General features: G+C 28.0%; 1 protein-coding gene across 4 annotated transcripts in view; it reads right to left on the reverse strand.

The window, feature by feature from the left end:
* LOC109608272 (steroid hormone receptor ERR2) overlaps nucleotides 1-17,827 on the reverse strand; it is a 33,934-nt gene that overhangs the window by 15,492 nt on the left and 615 nt on the right. Inside the window, exon 1 of one of the 4 annotated variants that reach the window (XM_020024687.2) lies at nucleotides 10,938-11,257. The exons of 2 other annotated variants lie outside the window; for them this stretch is intronic. In XM_020024687.2, coding sequence (XP_019880246.1) covers nucleotides 10,938-10,961 — 24 coding nt within the window. In that variant the 5' untranslated portion in view covers nucleotides 10,962-11,257. Of the gene's footprint in view, nucleotides 1-8,028; nucleotides 8,076-10,937; nucleotides 11,258-17,827 lie in introns of those variants that run through there. One more of the 4 variants, XM_049961596.1, reaches the window with a different exon arrangement.

Below are 17,827 nucleotides of genomic sequence, written 5' to 3' on the forward strand. Positions count from 1 at the left end.
GACGTTGTAAATTTTGAGTCAAACATGCAAATACACAAAAGAGTTTTGTTGACATGGGGTTGGAATTTTGGAGATTTCCTTTATTTAAATTTAACTTGAAATGTTAATAAATGATTTATTTTTAATGTTTTTACATAAACAAATAAGAATTTAAAAGTGACACACACACATTTTATAGAAAAATGTACGTTTTACTTGATAAAATCATAACTAATAAAATTACTAGTTGCTGTTTGCCAATAATGTTATTCAAATAATCCAAATTAAGGAAAAATAATCATAAGAAAAGGAACATATTTGGAAAAATTTAATATCTATAAAAAAATTTAAATTAAATATGTTAATTATTTTAAATATAAATTAAATATTTTAATATTTCATTAAGTTTAAATTAAATTTTACTAATTTTTAATATTTTTACATTTAAATTATCTACTGAACTGAACAAATTTAATGATCTATATATATATATATATATATATATATATATATATATATATATATAAAATATAAAAAAATATATATAAAATATAAAAAAATTTATTAATCATTATAAAAATAATATGTAAGAATAATGTACCAAAAACTTGATTGTTAATTTTTAAAAGCTATAAGAATTCTGAAAATTAAAAATTTACTACTTGGTATTAAAACATATGATACTGGAACTGTCCAATATAAGAAAAATAATAGAAAAGAGAATTTATGGTATTTGGAGAAATCGAATATTTACAATATAAGAAATTAAAAAACTAGCCAGAATAGTTTTTTTATACCTAAAGCTAATTTGAAAAATATTTATTTTCGTTGTCTTTCTCCATTTTCTAATGGACCACACGGATGTGACTAGTTATTTGGTCATATTGTCATTTAAAGTAGATATTTTAGAGAATTGTGAGAAAGTTGAACGTCTGTTAACTCTAAAAATAAAATTTTAAGAAGGAATAAAATTATATCTTAATAAATGTGCCCCTATGTCGCCAAAGGTCTTGAGTTTTGTTAAAATACGCGACCAGGATGCCAGGAAGTACTCGAAGCCATTTCAAGACATTTATCAGGCGTTAGTCATCGATATTAAGAGACTACATTCCACGTTAGTTAAATCACCGCATTCTGATAAGAAAAACCAATGTATAATGTATCAATAATACAATATCAATAACAATACGCCTTCCCGAACATAATACCTAGTTAAAAAAAAAAAATTGATTGTATTCGCAAGAGTCGAACGATAAGAGAAATTTCATCTTGAAATCGTCACCGATCAGATTTGCGAGCAACACGAATTACGTTGGCCGAAATTTCGCATGCATCGGTGCCATGTGGCCGTGTCGGGAGGCGAAGGGGGTCCCGAACCGGTGCCTCTAGACACGTTAGTCGGTGTGACGCGGTGCTACACCCGTCACCCGTCCCCCGACCGTCCCGGCCCGAACCGCCAGAGACCTTGGCAATGAAACTTGAATTCATCACGCCTACTATAAAAGACCGCAAATAAACAAACCGTACATTACTTTCGGGGCTATCCAACGGCCGTCCCCTCCCGCTCCCGCCCGACCGCCCGACCGCCCGACCGCCCGTCCGCTCATCCTGCTGCCGCTGCTGCTCCTGCGGCCCGGGCCCTTGCCTCTCGCCAATAAACGTTCCGAGAGCAGGATGTGGCGGTATTTTTTCGGTGTGCGAAAACACATTGTGTATCAGTCAAGGCCAGGTCGAAAATGGTTGGAAAAAAGGTCGAGAGATGAGATGAGATGAGGTGATGGTGGTGGTGGTGGTGGTGGTGGTGTTGAAGAGAAATCCTAATGCGGCAGTGTGGTGCACAAATCGTCGACAAAAAACACGTTGTCAGAGTCAAGGTCACGCCATACGAGGCTCTAGACATCGAATACAAATGTACAATTTAAAAAACGGTTTAAAAACTGCGGAATTAACGACGACGCGTCCGACTTTCAGCCATCCGAATCGTCCGTATGATCCGAATCATCCGAATGATCCGAATAATTTGAATGGGAGGTGGTGGAGGAGGTTTGCCTAAAAATAGAGTAAAATTTCCAGCGGTCCGGTCCGGTAATTTGGTAATGCGTCGCCTGCATAACTCATTAAAAACGTGATGTCATCCGACCTACCGCAATAACAACATTTGTGTCTAGGATCCTTAAAAAAAACAACGTGACTAGATGGTTTTGTGGACTTTGGAATTCGGCTACGGCACACACGATGTTCATCCATCCAACGCGCCGCCTGCCCGTTCCGATCACGATCAACAAATTTGCAAATCAATCGTTCATTTATAAATATGCGAACGTTCCACCGACCATACTGACTACACTTATTATTAAATATGTATCTAATTAGTATAGGAATACATGTTAAATGCATGTCAACATGAATTAATTTTCTTCTATTGTTGTTGTTATGTGGGATAATAATTTTAGGACGTAAATAATTATTAATTGAATACTATCTCATTGTTTTTTACAATATTTATGTATAAACATTTGTTGAAATTCCTAATTTTGCACCACAGAATAATTTATAGTATTTCAAATTCATTAAATCAGTTTTAAATATTTTTACCTCTTTGTTAACAATCAAATTTCATAAATTTCAATTCAGTTATTATTCCAAAAATTATATAAATTCAAATTACTAAAACTAAGTAGCAAACTTTTATTATTATTGTTGAAAGTTAAATGTGCTTTTTTCTATAAAATGATCATTATTTTAGTGGACAATCTGATAATTTCATTAAATTTTCTTTAAATACTTTTTTTTTCAATTAGATTCTTCTTTCTAATGATACTTTTCCTTTAAATTAAACAGTTCTAATAACAATGTGGTTTAATGCTAAGTAGCAATGTTTTTATTATTATTCTTGAAAGTAAAATGTTTTTTATATTTACTGCAAAGTTTGAGAAATTAATCACAATCACACAATTAAAACCATTAAAAATTTAAAATTTGGTTATTATAAAATTAATAAATGGTAAAATTTTATTTAAATTATTCGTATTTTATAAAATTTTGCCATTTATTAATTTTATAATAACCAAATTTTAAATATTTAATGGTTTTAATTGTATAATACTAATAATTTAAATGTATATAATTTTTGTAACAATTATCTACGAATATAAATTAAAAAATAAATGTATGGAATAATTTAAGAAAAACTAAAACCTTGAAAAACTGAAACTCTAAATTTTATAACAAATATTTACGAATATATATAATACTCGTCTCTTTTATAAATAAAAAATATATTTTAAACATAAAAAAATAAAATTTATTAAACATTTTAAAAATAATTCTAAACCTTGTGAGAATAATGTACCAAAAACTTGACAGTTAATTTTGGGAAATTATAAAAATTCTGATTATAAGAAAATCCTTAGAAAACTGTTAAAAACTGTAATAAACTAAAATAATTTAGGAAACATTTAATAGTTTCTTTTTAAAAGCTATAAAAATTCTGAAAATTAAAAAATAACCTTGAAAAACTGTGAAACTATATTTAGAAAAAATATCTACGAATATAAACTCTCTTCGTGTTCATACAATCTTAAAATATATTTTAAAATAAGAATTAAAAAATAAAAAATTAAATTCATTCGATATTTTAAAGATAATATTAAATCTTCTGTCAATAATTCCAGAAAACCTAATAGCTAATGGTGAGAAACTGAGAAAGGATAATATTTGTAAGAATACTAAATATACTTCTGATTTTTTGTTGTAACAATTTTGAAATACTATATAATTACTTAAGATTTAAAAAAGCAAAATTTTAAAAATTGAAAAATATTAATTATGTAGGCACAAAAAAATTATATTAAACATTTATATTACAAGAATAAAACAAAACACAGATAGATACTTGAATAATAAATTCTAGTAAATTTGGAAACTTTAAATGATCATAATAATTCTGGATGTTACCAAAAATTTTAGTACATCAAAATTGTAGAAGTAATTGTAACTTATTTTTGTTTTTATTTCATGAAATTTTTAATATTTAAGTGTCTTGTTAATTATCTTTTAAAGTAGACTTCGAATAAAACAAAATCTTGACACATTTTTATCTGAACAGTAAAAATAAACAACAACATGACTTGTCATTACTTATGCAGAACACAAACGTCAGGCAGTAACCGCTTATTACACCAACAATTTGATTGTTAACAATAGAAATAAAGTTTTACGAGAACCACCGAAACAATAGATCGAAATCGAAAGATTGAAACGAAGAGAAAAGTCCCAACTATCGATTACGTGTACTCGTTTTCCTGAAACGCACGTGTTTCATACAATTTTTGATAACCACTTTCACGACAAAAATTTCACAACACAAAATCGACCCCGTTTTATTAATAAATTAAGTCGTAAAGCTTAACAAAAAAACTCACACACATCAACGTTTATGGCATAGCCACTACGGCGAAATACTCCGTCATCCCATAATTGAAATTTAGGTGAATGACGGCTTTTGTTTTTTTTTTTTTTTTTTTGTTATTGTAATTTAGTAGATGTATTCGCGTCTCAAGGACCCGCACTTAATTATTGCACAGTGCAATTCATTCGTGCTAATGTTAATTCGTTAAACAAATACATAAACACGCTCGCCTGCAGTTTGTTAACATTATAAATTTGAAATAATAACAAATAAAAAATTCACTTCGGCCGTGGTCATGCAACTGCTTAATGTTAATTAAATTAATTGATTATCAATAATGTACAAGTCGTGACAACCGAACTGATTAAATGTGGTTAGCGGGGTCTCTCGTCCCTGATGATCGAGAATAGAAAAATATTACGAAATTAAGTCGCAACATCTATAAATATCGTTACAACAAAAATATGTTTTTCGATACAAGGAATACACTGCACGCACCACATAATAAAAAAGTTCGATGTGTTTATTAAACAAATACGCAACACCAAATTATCTTGCACATTAAAAATGCTTGTAGGTCAATTAAAGCGAACCGTTTGTAAAAAGTGTTCGTACACGAAAAGTGTGCGGCCTCTGATTAAATTATCATCGCCAACGAACGTTATTAAACCATGAAAACTGTTAATTGCTTGAACTTTGACAGCGAAATCGACCGAAAATTGTCCGTTATCTCGGATGACTTGCGAGGTTCTTTATACAGGGTCGCTGATAACTCTGCCAACGGCCGATAGAAGCCACCAAAAAAAATCTCCATAAAAAATTACCAATTGGGATTAACATAATACTCGAGCTCTATATCAAATGCTAATCGTTTTCAATGGGGCAAATGCCAATGTCGATTTTTTTTCAATTTCAAAACAAATTACTTGAAAAAAATTAACAGAATTAGACCAGAAAATAATCAAGTAAGAAATTAAAAAACTGTTTCTACTTTAAATAGCACTTTTTATAAAAATTTTAAATAGATATTTTTATTGAAACTTAAGCAAGAATAATGTTTTCAATGGGGCAAATGCCAATGTTGATTTTTTTAAATTTTAAAACAAATTACTTGAAAAAAATTGGGAAAAATTAGACTAAGAAATAATCAAATAAGAAATAAAAAATAATTAAACAACATCATTAAAATTGACATTTTTATTAAAATTTAAGCCAAAATCATCATTAGAAAAAAGGTCCATTTAAAAAAAATTTAATATCCAATTTTTTATTATATAAAAAATTCTCTTTCAATAATATTGTATTATGTTCTCAGAAAGGGTTATAGGGAAAGTACATTTTAGAAATAATAATAATACAATATTAGATTAATTTATCAACTTTTGTAGTAAATATAAAATATTTTTAAGAATAATAATAAAAAAATTTCTATATGACATTAAATCATATTGTGATTGGAATTGTTTAATTTAAAGAAAAAGAATCATTAGAAGAATTTAATATTTATTTTTTTTTTATTCATTGTTTTATGAAGTATTTAAATAAAATTTAATTAAATTATCAATGTTCAATTCTGTTATTATAATAAATAAAAATTTTATTAATTTTATAATAACCAAATTTTAAATTTTTAATGGTTTTAATTGTTTAATAATAATAGCACTTTTTAAAAACATTGATGTTTTTATTAAAATTTAAAGAAAAATAATCATTAGAAAAAAAAACCATTTAGAAAAATTTAATATCTAATTTTTTATTATATAAAAAAATCTCTTTCAACAATATTGGATTAACTTCTCAGACTGTACTATAATAATAACATAACGCGACAATAATTTTAAGGAAAAATAATTCCATGAAACAAGAATCTGTTAAAAAAAAAATAATATAAATAAAAATTTTATACTTATTGTTAATAAGAAAATATATACAAATTGAATAATTTTTCAAAATTTGCAAAATAAAAAAAATATTTTATTTTCAAGAATAATAATAAAAAATTTGCTACCAGGCATTAAACTATATTGTTATTAGTACGTACTGTTTAATTTAAAGAAAAATCATCATTAGAAGAAGAATCTAATTGGAAAAATTTAATCAAATTATCAGATTTTCCAGTGAAAGAATGATCATTTTGTAGAAAAAAAAAAAACATTTGATTTTGAACAATAATAATAAAAATTTGCTACTTAGTTTTAAACTATACTGTTATTGAAGAAAAATTGTTATTCAACACAATCTATTTGGAGAATTTTAATATTTACCATGACCTATAAAAGAAATTAGTTGATTAGTCAATCGATTAGTAGATTTTCCAAATAGATCCTCTAAATCTAAAGTTATAATTTAAACAATAAATTAACTTTTTATTTTTTGTAAATTTCTTCCATGTTAGCCTCTTGGTCATATTGTAAGAAATTTAAATAATTGTAAAATACAAGTAAGTATACACAAGTGTTGATTAATGGTTTTAATTTAGAGTATATAGTTTGTAACACAATAGTACTAAATCAACGATTATATAATAAATTGTAAGCTAGTACTAATTAATCAAACAATTTTACAAATAATACATTGAGAATTGTAAAATTTGCGATAATTATTTAAAGATAAATTGGACAAGTACCAAACAAGTACCTGTATCTTGATTAATTCAGAGATAAAACTTCGATTAATTATTACACAGCCATCAATTAGATTATTATTTAAATTATCAGTATTTCAATCACAAATCGACTCGTGGATTACGTATATTTTTATACGAAATATTAAATACAATGGAATCGATTTTTTTTACATTACCATTACGGATTTAAAATCAATACACACCTGAAAAATAAACAATTATCTATAGTTTATGATATCACTGAGATTGTGCAACATATTTACAAACTGGAAGCACAAATAATGCAATTAGGATTATTCAATCTTCAATCAAAACATAAAATAGTTTTATTTTTCCGAATAGATACAAACAAATATTATCAAAAAACATATAAAACTGATAGTAATTAAAATGTTACTATAATTAAACTAATATAAGTAAATTGCACACATTTTGGACACAAACATATCTTATCGTAGTATTCCAAGGCAGTGTTGAAGTTCGAAATGTCATATAAATATTATAATTAGGTGTTTTTTTTTTTTTTTTAATTCGGATAAAGGCAAAAACTAGTGAATACTGACTGAATGAGACCATTAAACTTTTATGGTACCCCAAATGCTAATTAAAGCAAAGATGTCAAGCACACAGGATGACGTTATCTAAAAAAAAGTGATTCCAAGTAAAACACCATTTTATTCAGCACATGTGACCACATCCAGGAAAGCAGTGTCTATGCACGCTTTACACGAAACAAATATTTAAAAAAAAAAAAAAAAAAAAAATAGTACACACAATTAGGTAAAAAATGAATTTTCCATGAGGTATCCCCCCCACGCCCCCACGCTTTCAGCTTTGCCACTGGGCAATTTTCAATTCCCGTGCCCTTGAACGGAAGCAGCAGAGAAAAAAATGCGAGCTCAGCATCTGGTGTTCAGATTGCGATTTTTTTTATTTTATTTTAATTCAACCCGACCTTGTTTATGCATTCGACAATTGTTAGTCACCAGTTTTTGGTGAGAAAAAAACTGACCTGCGCCAACGTTGCACGAAAACTGCACACGCGTTATCGACGATCGAACCTGTCGAAAAACACTGACTGCGATAGCCATCGTTTCCACGGTCGAAGATTAAATTTAATTTCAAGGATCGGCGTCGACGTGCCAAACGTACGGTCAGAATTTTCGTAATGGAGCAAAAATTGCAACATCGAAAATAAATTTTAACCAACATTAACGCACACATTTTCAGAATGAAGCCTTCTTTCAAGTATTTCGAATAAAATATGTTTTTTGGAAGTGAAAATTTCACGAGAAATTGAATTGTTGTTCATTTTAATGTCTACTAAATATGAAGAACCGAAAAAATTTTTAGCAATTTCCGGTTTTGCCGGAAGTAACAAAGTGTGAACACTGTGTATATTTTGGAATTTTTAAATTAGGTTTTTGGAAAAAAAAAAATTTGTGAAAAATGGAAAGATTATATGTGTTATGTATACAAAACAATTTTTTTTTTTGTATACATAATAAGTATTTTTATTATAAAATAAATTACTGAGTGTTTTGTTTTATCTAAAGTAATATATTTATTCTTTATTGTATTTATATATTTCATATATATATTTCATATATATATATATATATATATATATATATATATATAATACAATGAAATATAATAATAAAATATAATGAATAATAATTAATGAGATTAATGTGTGCTTAAGTTTGTACAGATTTAAATAGTTTTGGAAATATATTTTTGGACCAAAATACTATTTTTTTTTTAATGAGACCTTGTGTATGTGCACCATCATATTTTAATTTTTAATATAAATCTTGTCATTTTCTTCGAAAATTTGGAAGACCTTTTTTTTACCCGTCATTAACATCTGTAACTGCATTTAAGGATTACACTTCACTAATCTAGTCTACTACTTACTAGTCATTCCATCAGGAGATATGATGCAGTAATACGTCCATAAAGAAGTTCATGCCAAATTGCACATTCACTTTGTTGTTTGAATAACTGTTCAGCTTCTTCACATACAGCTTTTATTATTCAATCTTTGGTGAACTCTAAAAATTTTTCAACTGGCAAATCAGTACTCTGATTTAAATAAAAAATATGTCGATGTAACGATAAATTATAAGCTTTTTTGGATACTACATCAAATTTTAATTGCCCAATTTGAGAATTTATTTGTCGATTTTTGGCAAATTGAATCACTTCTTATAAAAATATACTATTATTAGGAAAATTGTCTACTGGAGTAGCAGAGGTTTTTTTTTGTCACTTTTTCAGCTCCAATATATTATAAATAATAATACTCAATAGAGAATATATACTTAGATATTTTGATTTATAATATTATTTTTTTAATAGACTTACCTTGATGCCTTGGCACCTCAAACTTCAGTAAGTCTGTTTTTAATAACAGAACGTCATTTTTTAAAAAATTAGTTAACATAAATATATCAAGATCAGAATTTGGCTTTATAAATCCTTTATCACTCATAGCAAATCGGAATTAACTTGAACAAATCGTTTTTAAGCAGTAAATTTGCTTTAACATTATGACATCACAAGTATGGCGACCAATCATAGCACGTTCATAGTCACGTGACTTTTTTTTAAATTTTATCAATTTTTAATTGTTTATAATCAATTGAAGAAAATTCAGTTTTTCGCATTAAATATCAATATAATTAATAATAATAAAGTTTTAAAATACATAAAAAAATCAATAATTTTTTTTTTTCAAAATCCCAATTCTACAAAAAAAGACACAGTGTAATTTCGGACGGCACAAAACTGCCGCAGTCTTCGACAGAAAGAAACAATAGGTATAAATAGTCAAATTTTCACTTTCTTTGTTTTGGCAGGAAATTAAATTTGCAAACTGTTGCATCCGAACGTCGGTTCCAACATTCCTTAAATTTTGCACACGCATTCCGGCATAAATTAACGGAACGAAACGCGAGAGATGGGCCGCAATTTTTCGAGCACATTACGCAAATCAAACAAAGGTAAAAGCAATTAAGACCCCACCAAGGCTAAAAACCTTGTTCAACGTCAGTTTCGTACGTTTCGCAATTCCAACCAGATACAACATGATATAATGCACACATGTCATTCACAAAATTACCACCGAAAAATGCTTCTTCGATCGGGTGGGTGGGTTGGTCGGTATTCAACATATTTAGTCAGTCAGGAGGTTCCGCGGTGCGGTGCGACGCGACGCGACGCGACGCGGTGCGGTGCGATGCGATGCGATGCGACGCGGTGCGATGCGATGCAACCGGCGTGCATCCCAGGCCAAATCCGCTTAGACATCGCGTCGCCACATGGAAACAAATGCAAATTTAAATCGCCTACACGGATCTATTGTTTAGCATTCGCGTAATAATCGTCGCTTTTGAATTTTATCGGGCAACGCGATCGCTAGAGGTGTGTGCACCTCGTCTTTTCAACATTTTTGTCCTTTCGTGAAGCGGAAAATACCAGAAAAGTGTCGTTGCATAACAAATATTAACATTGCAAACAGGAACGTTAAAAACTGCATTGATTGCACTCAGCCTCAAACTTGTTTCTACGCTCCGTTCTAAGAATTGTTAAATTTTGTGACCGTCAGGGAGCCTCACTCAACGTTTCATCAGTTACAATGCCACCAGGAGCACTTTCACCAAAACATCAATTTGTGACCGAGTGGGCCACATTAAAAATTTCACCGATTAATCAAAATGACGTAATTAACAGAAAAACGCATGCATTAAAACGGTGGCAGAAATTGATGGTGAGGGTGATGGTGATGGTAACGGTAATGGTAACGCACGGGCACATTAGAAACCGGCGTTAATAAACGTCTAAGGTAAACAAACATCGGTTAGAAATCGAGTTTTAGGCGATCGGCACGTTTCGCCGGGGAGAAAGTCTACGTACCACATCTTGCATCCAACTGTCCATCTTGTACGTCGGCCGAAACGGTCCGGGCAACGTGAGACCTGAGCGAATAAAAAATCCAACCGATACCACCGGGCGAAAGCCCAACAACCAACAATCAACAACCAACAACTAGCCGTAAATTAATCCTGAGAAAGGTATCATCACACCATTGTTTTGCGAAGCGAAAACCGACAACCGAAAAAGCACAGAGGAATCCACCAAAAAGGATCCGCGACCGCGACGCAGGAAGGAAACGAAACGGTAGGGAAAGAGAGAGAGCGCGTGCGGATCTCGGGAGATGCGATTTCGAGCGGCGAATGTCGTCCACTGAAAGAAGCGCGGTTGGGCCGTCGCCGTCGTGCGGTGGGCCCCCATCAGATTCCCGGTACCACGTGCTCGGCGAGGTCGCGTCGCGGTATCAATCCGATCTTCGGACGCGATCGGGGCTGGGCCCGCGGGACGGACGAGGGGGGCCACAGCCGTCCGAACAATTTTCACTTTTTCCTCTCGGTGTGAGACGCATTCAAATTACCACCGCGACAACTTGACTACGTTTTCAGCCGACACCAACTTTTTCATGTCCGACAACTCATTTTCATTTTTAACGTTTATTTATGTTCAGTACATACAACAGTGTTTGTCCACAATGTTGGAATTAATTTATAATATACATATGTTTACCCTGTTAATAATATTCGAAAATATATCAAAACTTTGTTACTTTCAATGGAACACCCTGTATATTTTTGGATTTTTGTAATCAAAACTAAATGAGTTTCACTATGTCTTGTCTAAACCCCACAGTACAGTACAAAATTAAACTTAAATAACGCACACCCTATATAAAATTATAAAAAACTAATAATGAATTCTGATAGGATGGTCTTTGGTTAACGTGTGTGCCAAAAATGAACTTCGCACCATCAAAAGCTTTACAGAAATTTTAGTTAGGCCATCAATGTGTCAAAATTTTATGCAGAATTTAAAAATCCAAAAATATACAGTCCCACTGAAAATAATAAACTTAATGCCAGTTCCGGCAAATGGAATTAGTTAAAAAAAGTTATAATTGCTATACAGACTTTAAATCCATATCTTTTTCCATTCTCCACAAACTTCCAATTCTAAATAAGTTAGGTGAATCACCCTGTATAGCCTTTTAAGATTTTTCTACAAGTTTATACAAACAAGAAATGTATTTATTATTGTACATATTTGGTTTAAATATTATCATTTCACAATTTCTAATAACTTTTCAAGGTTTTCCTTATAATTTTAAGAATTTTTAGTTTTTGGAAGTTAATATAGAGATAGATTATTCCTACAAATTTTAATATTATTTTTAAAAGGTTTTTAATTGTTTTAATTTAGTTTTTTTAAGACTACATAAAAAAAACAGTTAATATTCGTGGATATTTAAAAATTAAAGTTTCACAAGTTTTTTCTTATAATTTTATGAATTTAGTTTTTACACCAAAGTAATAAATTTTTCCTAGATTATTCTTACAAGGTTTATCGCCTTAAAATATTTTTAACAATTTTATATTATATGTTCTAATAGAATTTCAAAATTTTTTATTATAAAAATGTATTTATTGTTAACATTTTGACATTTAAATCTTCCTATATTGCTTTTCAATCTATTTTTTACATATCATAAAATTCAAAGGAACACCCTGTATACTTTAGAATTTTTCAAAACTACACGCAATTATAAATAAAATAATTACCCCATGTCCTATGCCTAAACCCCACAGTTTTTAAATTATTTTTACAAGGCCTTAAAACACCAAAAACTTTATTTTCCTGTTTCAGATTAAAATTAGTCCATTTTGAACGTTATTTTTACATTTTTGGTAAAATCTCAGTTGATAATATTTTTGCTAAAATCTCTGTTAATAATATTTTTTGTATAGAAAATTCTTATACCAATCGAAACTTTGTTATTTTCAATAGAACACCCCGTATATTTTTGTATTTTTCAATACTACACGAAATTACAAATAAAATAGTTTGACCATGTCTTATGCCTAAACTCCACAGTTTTTAAATTATTTTTACAAGGCCTTAAAACACCAAAAACTTTATTTTCCTGTTTCAGATATAAAATTAGTGCATTTTGAACGTTATTTTTACATTTTTAGTAAAATCTCTGTTAATATTCAACTCAATTATATTAGAACATTAAAATAACTAAGTTAAGATATACAAAATTAAACTTAAGTAAAGTAGTTCCTGTATAAAATTAATAAAAACTAATAATGACTTCTTATAAGTTGGTTAACGTGTGTGTCAAAAATGAATTTTCCACCATCAAAATTTATGGCTTTACAGACATTTTAACTGGACCATCAATGTGTCGAAATAAAATAATAATCTTGATACCAGTTCCGGCAAATGGAATTAGTTAAAAAAGCTATAATTGCTATACAAATTTTAAGTCAATACCTTTTTTTATTTTCCACATACTTCTAATTCTAAATAAGTTAAATAGTTTTTTAAGATTTTTCTACAGGTTTATATAAAAAGGCAGCGTATTTATTATTGTAAATATTTTTTTAAATATTATCATTTCACAATTTCTAACAATTTTTATAGTTTTTGGAAGTTTACTATAAAAATAGATTATTCATACAAATTTTAATATTAATTTTAAAAGATTTTTAATTATCTTAAAATATATTTTTTTTTATTATATAAAAAAGAAGAGTGTAAATATTCGTAGATACTTGTTTTAAAAATTATAGTTTCATAAGGGTTTTTCTTATAATTTTAAGAATTTAGTTTTTAAACAAAAGTAATAAATTTTTCCTAAATTATTCATAGAAAGTTTATCGCCTTAACATATTTTGAACTACTTTAAATTATATGTTCTAATAAAATTTCAAAGTTTTTTATTATAAAAATGTATTTAAAGCTAAGATTTTGACATTTAAGTTTTCCTATATTGCTTTTTAATCTATTTTTACATACAATAAAAATAAAATAATTAAAATAAATAATACGTCATAATTTTATTTATTAATTGGCTTTATTTTAATTAATTTAAAAAGAACTTCAATTTTGATTTTCATATTTTTAAAAATGATACAACATTACGAAATTAATAGTACATATTCTTATCTATGAATAGATAAGATAAATCAACCAAACAAAATATTTGTACGTCGAATTTATTGGGCAAGGTCAGATACAAAAAATAATTCTAATATTTGTTGCACCTGGCGCATCCGCCTTTTTCTAACACATGCAATATGTTATATTTAATTAAAAATAAATATTATTTAATAATTAATATTATTTATTATTATTATTAACCCAAATTATTTCCAACAATAATATAAAAAATTATAAAATAATAAAAATTTGAATTAAAAAAAAAAAAAAAAAAAAAAAAAAAAAAAAAAACGAATAAAAATATCCATCAATTAATTAAAGTTATTAATTTAAAGGAATAATTATCCGGCCATTAAGAATTGCATAGGAACGTACCGAAATAAATCCGACTACTTAATCACACATATAAATATTTAAATTTGTTCGCCAAACTGTATTTTCGTACTTGCGTGCATCGATATGCAGTCTTATTTTTGGATCGGACCTCGTAAATGATCATTTTTTCAAGCAAAACTGTTTAGATAATTAACTACACACTCGTCACACGTACTTTTCCAATGCCAGGGGGTTATCTCTTTACATTTTTGCGTAACTCGGTGTTATTAATATAATAAATTAACCAATAACTAAACTGGAGTGATGTACTTAATTAATATTAACAAAAAACATGATTAATCACTACAAATTAGTGGTGTCTAAAAATAAATAGGTGTAAATTCTATCTAATCAGTTTAAATATAACTCAGATAAGTACAGAGCAAATCAGAAATTATGCCACTGGCAGCCAATTCAGAAAAATTAAAATTAAACGTGAAGTCACGAGCCACGATTGAATTGCATATAAAACATGGAAAGTGCGTCATCATAATTATAATTAATTAAAACGTTAATTTTAACGATTGCTAATTTGACCACGTTACTTAAATTTAACCAAACGTTTGTTGCCATTCTCTGTGTGTGATAATCATGATCACGTTTACCGAAAAATTGGAATTCGCAATAACGCACTCGCAACAACGATTAATTAAAGTTGATAATATCGGGTGGCTGCGATATCAACTGAAATTGCGCCGCCACATAGGAATCAAGTTCAAGGTCCCGGTTGTGTATTTATAGATCAAACGAGTTCGTTAGTTTTTCTTTCCACCTCGCTCACTTGCGATTTTATTTTTTTTTTTTACTTTTTTTTTTACTTTTTACTTTTTACTTTTTACTTTTTAATCGGGTATAAATGAAAATGTTTCCACGAAATGGCTTCTATAGTGTATTCTAATTCTTCTTTCTTTATTAAAATTCGTTTCGATATGAGTGTAAACTGAACAGCTCTGTTATCGCGTATTTGTTAACGCACGAGTCACGTGATATTGAGCAATTAGATATTGTAACTAATATCATCTTGATCGATTTTATTTTTAAAGGTACTAGGTAAAGGTGAATAATACTAATTTAAAACAAACCGTACAATTTCAATGAATCGTTTTATTGTTTGCACCAGCACGCAAATTTTGTCTGCGTCTTATTGTTAAACAATTGTCCGCAGTTGTATTGTAATTACCGGAATATATGTATAAATTAAAATTATAATTATGTCGAAATCCTTGACACTGAACTTCACGTGTCCAACAACTGTAATTCGATATTTAAGGTAGACTGGATTTACGTTGCCATAGGCCATGATTTCATTCTTTTTTGCTGCATGTTCTACCTTTAAACTTAAACCATATTAGTAATAACTTAAATCCTTTTAGTCTACTATTTTAATAAAAATTTTATAATTGTAAATAATTTAAAATAATTTTGGGAAATGTTCACTATTGTACCAAAGATTACTGAAAAAATATCTTTGATTGTACATTACAGTAAATTAATTTAAATGTTTTCCCCTGCAGTTTTATAATTTTAATTTTAACTAGATAAGAAATAAACAAAAACTTGAAATCAATTGAAATTTCAGTCATCTGTTCTCATATTTTTTTTAATGGTAATTATAAACACGGGTTTAGTAATAATAGTCGAACACTATATTCATAGAATTTTACTCATTTTTGAAGACTGTACATTTATCAACTGCTTTTATTAACAGCTACAAATAATTTAAAATAATCTGTGCAAATTTTAATTGTTTAACGCACATTATTTAACGATTTCAAATGATGTGGCTTTAAATGTATCATCATATATCACTTAAACTCATTCTCAATTATTCCCATAATTTTTTTTTTTTTTTTTTTAAACACACTTATGAACTGTTTTAATTTACAGCTTTAAAAATAGTTTAAAACAATATGTTCCAATTTTATGTGCAATGCACAAATTGATTTTAATGATTTTGCCTGTTTTAGGTTTTAACTATATCAACATTAAATTATGACCATTTTAAATAATTCAGTCAACTGTCTTCATATTACATTATTACCAATTATAATTATTACATTTTTACCAATTATTTTGTCTGAAAACATATAATTTAAAGTACCAACTGTAATTCGATATTTAAGGTAGATTGGATTTACGCTGCCATAGGCCATGATTTCATTCTTTTTACTGCGTGTTCTACCTTCAAACTTAACCATATAAGCAATAAATTAAAACCTTTCAATCTACTCTTTTAATAAAAATTTTATTACTATTTAAAACATGTAACTAACTATTTTAAAATAATTTGGGAAATGTTGAATATTGTACCAAAGATTAAATACTGAAAAAATATATATTTAATCTTTGATTGTATATTCCAGTAAATTAGTTTAAAGGTTTTCCATAGCAGTTTTATAGTTTTAATTTTAGTTAGATAAGAAATAAATAAAAACTTGAAATCACTTGAAATTTCAGACATCTATTCTCATATTTTTTTAATGATAATTACAAACACCAGTTTAATAATAATAGTCACCCACTATACTCATAGACTTTTATTCATTTTTGAATTCTGTACGTTTATCAACTGATTTTATTAGTAGCTATAAATAATTTAAAACAATCTGTGCAAATTTTTATTGTTTAACGCACATTATTGAACGATTTTAAATGCTGTGGCTTTAAATTTAACCATGTATCACTTAAAATCATTCTCAGTTATTCTCATAAAAATTTTATTTTCTGAAAAATTACACACTTATCAACTGTTTTAATTTACAGCTTTAAAAATAGTTCAAATTTTACGTGCAACTGATTTTAATGATTTAGCCTACATTAGGATTAACTATATCAACATTAAATTATGAAAGATACCTTAAAATAATTCAATCAACTGTTTTCATAGAAATTTTATTATATTTTTACCAATTATTTCGCCTGGAAACAATATGTTTACATTTTATGTGCCATGCACAAATTGATTTTAATGATTTTGCCTGCTTTAAGTTTAACTATATCAACATTAAATTAAGAAAAATACCTTAAAATAATTCATTGAATTCATAGAAATTTTATTATATTCTTACCAATTATTTGGCCTGGAAACATATAATTTAAAGTAACCTGACTTTTTTTAATGTTTAAGGCACATCAAGGCAGCTTAAATTGATTTTTAAATTAAACTATTATCCAATAAATTTTATTATTTTTCAGTACGTTTCCTCTAACAGCTTAAACATTAAATTAATTACGTAATGTAACATTAAATAAATCAATTTTGTCAAAAAATTATGATTTTAAAAGGAATTCACAAGTAAATATTAAGTTTCCAACACGGGTTTGTTTAAAAATACATACTCAATAAATGGAAATATATATAAATCGAAACTTTTCACTTTGTCCTCATTTTAAAC

The sequence above is a fragment of the Aethina tumida genome, chromosome 1 (genome assembly GCF_024364675.1).
Source record: "Aethina tumida isolate Nest 87 chromosome 1, icAetTumi1.1, whole genome shotgun sequence".
In the NCBI taxonomy this organism is placed as follows: Eukaryota; Metazoa; Arthropoda; class Insecta; order Coleoptera; family Nitidulidae; genus Aethina; species Aethina tumida.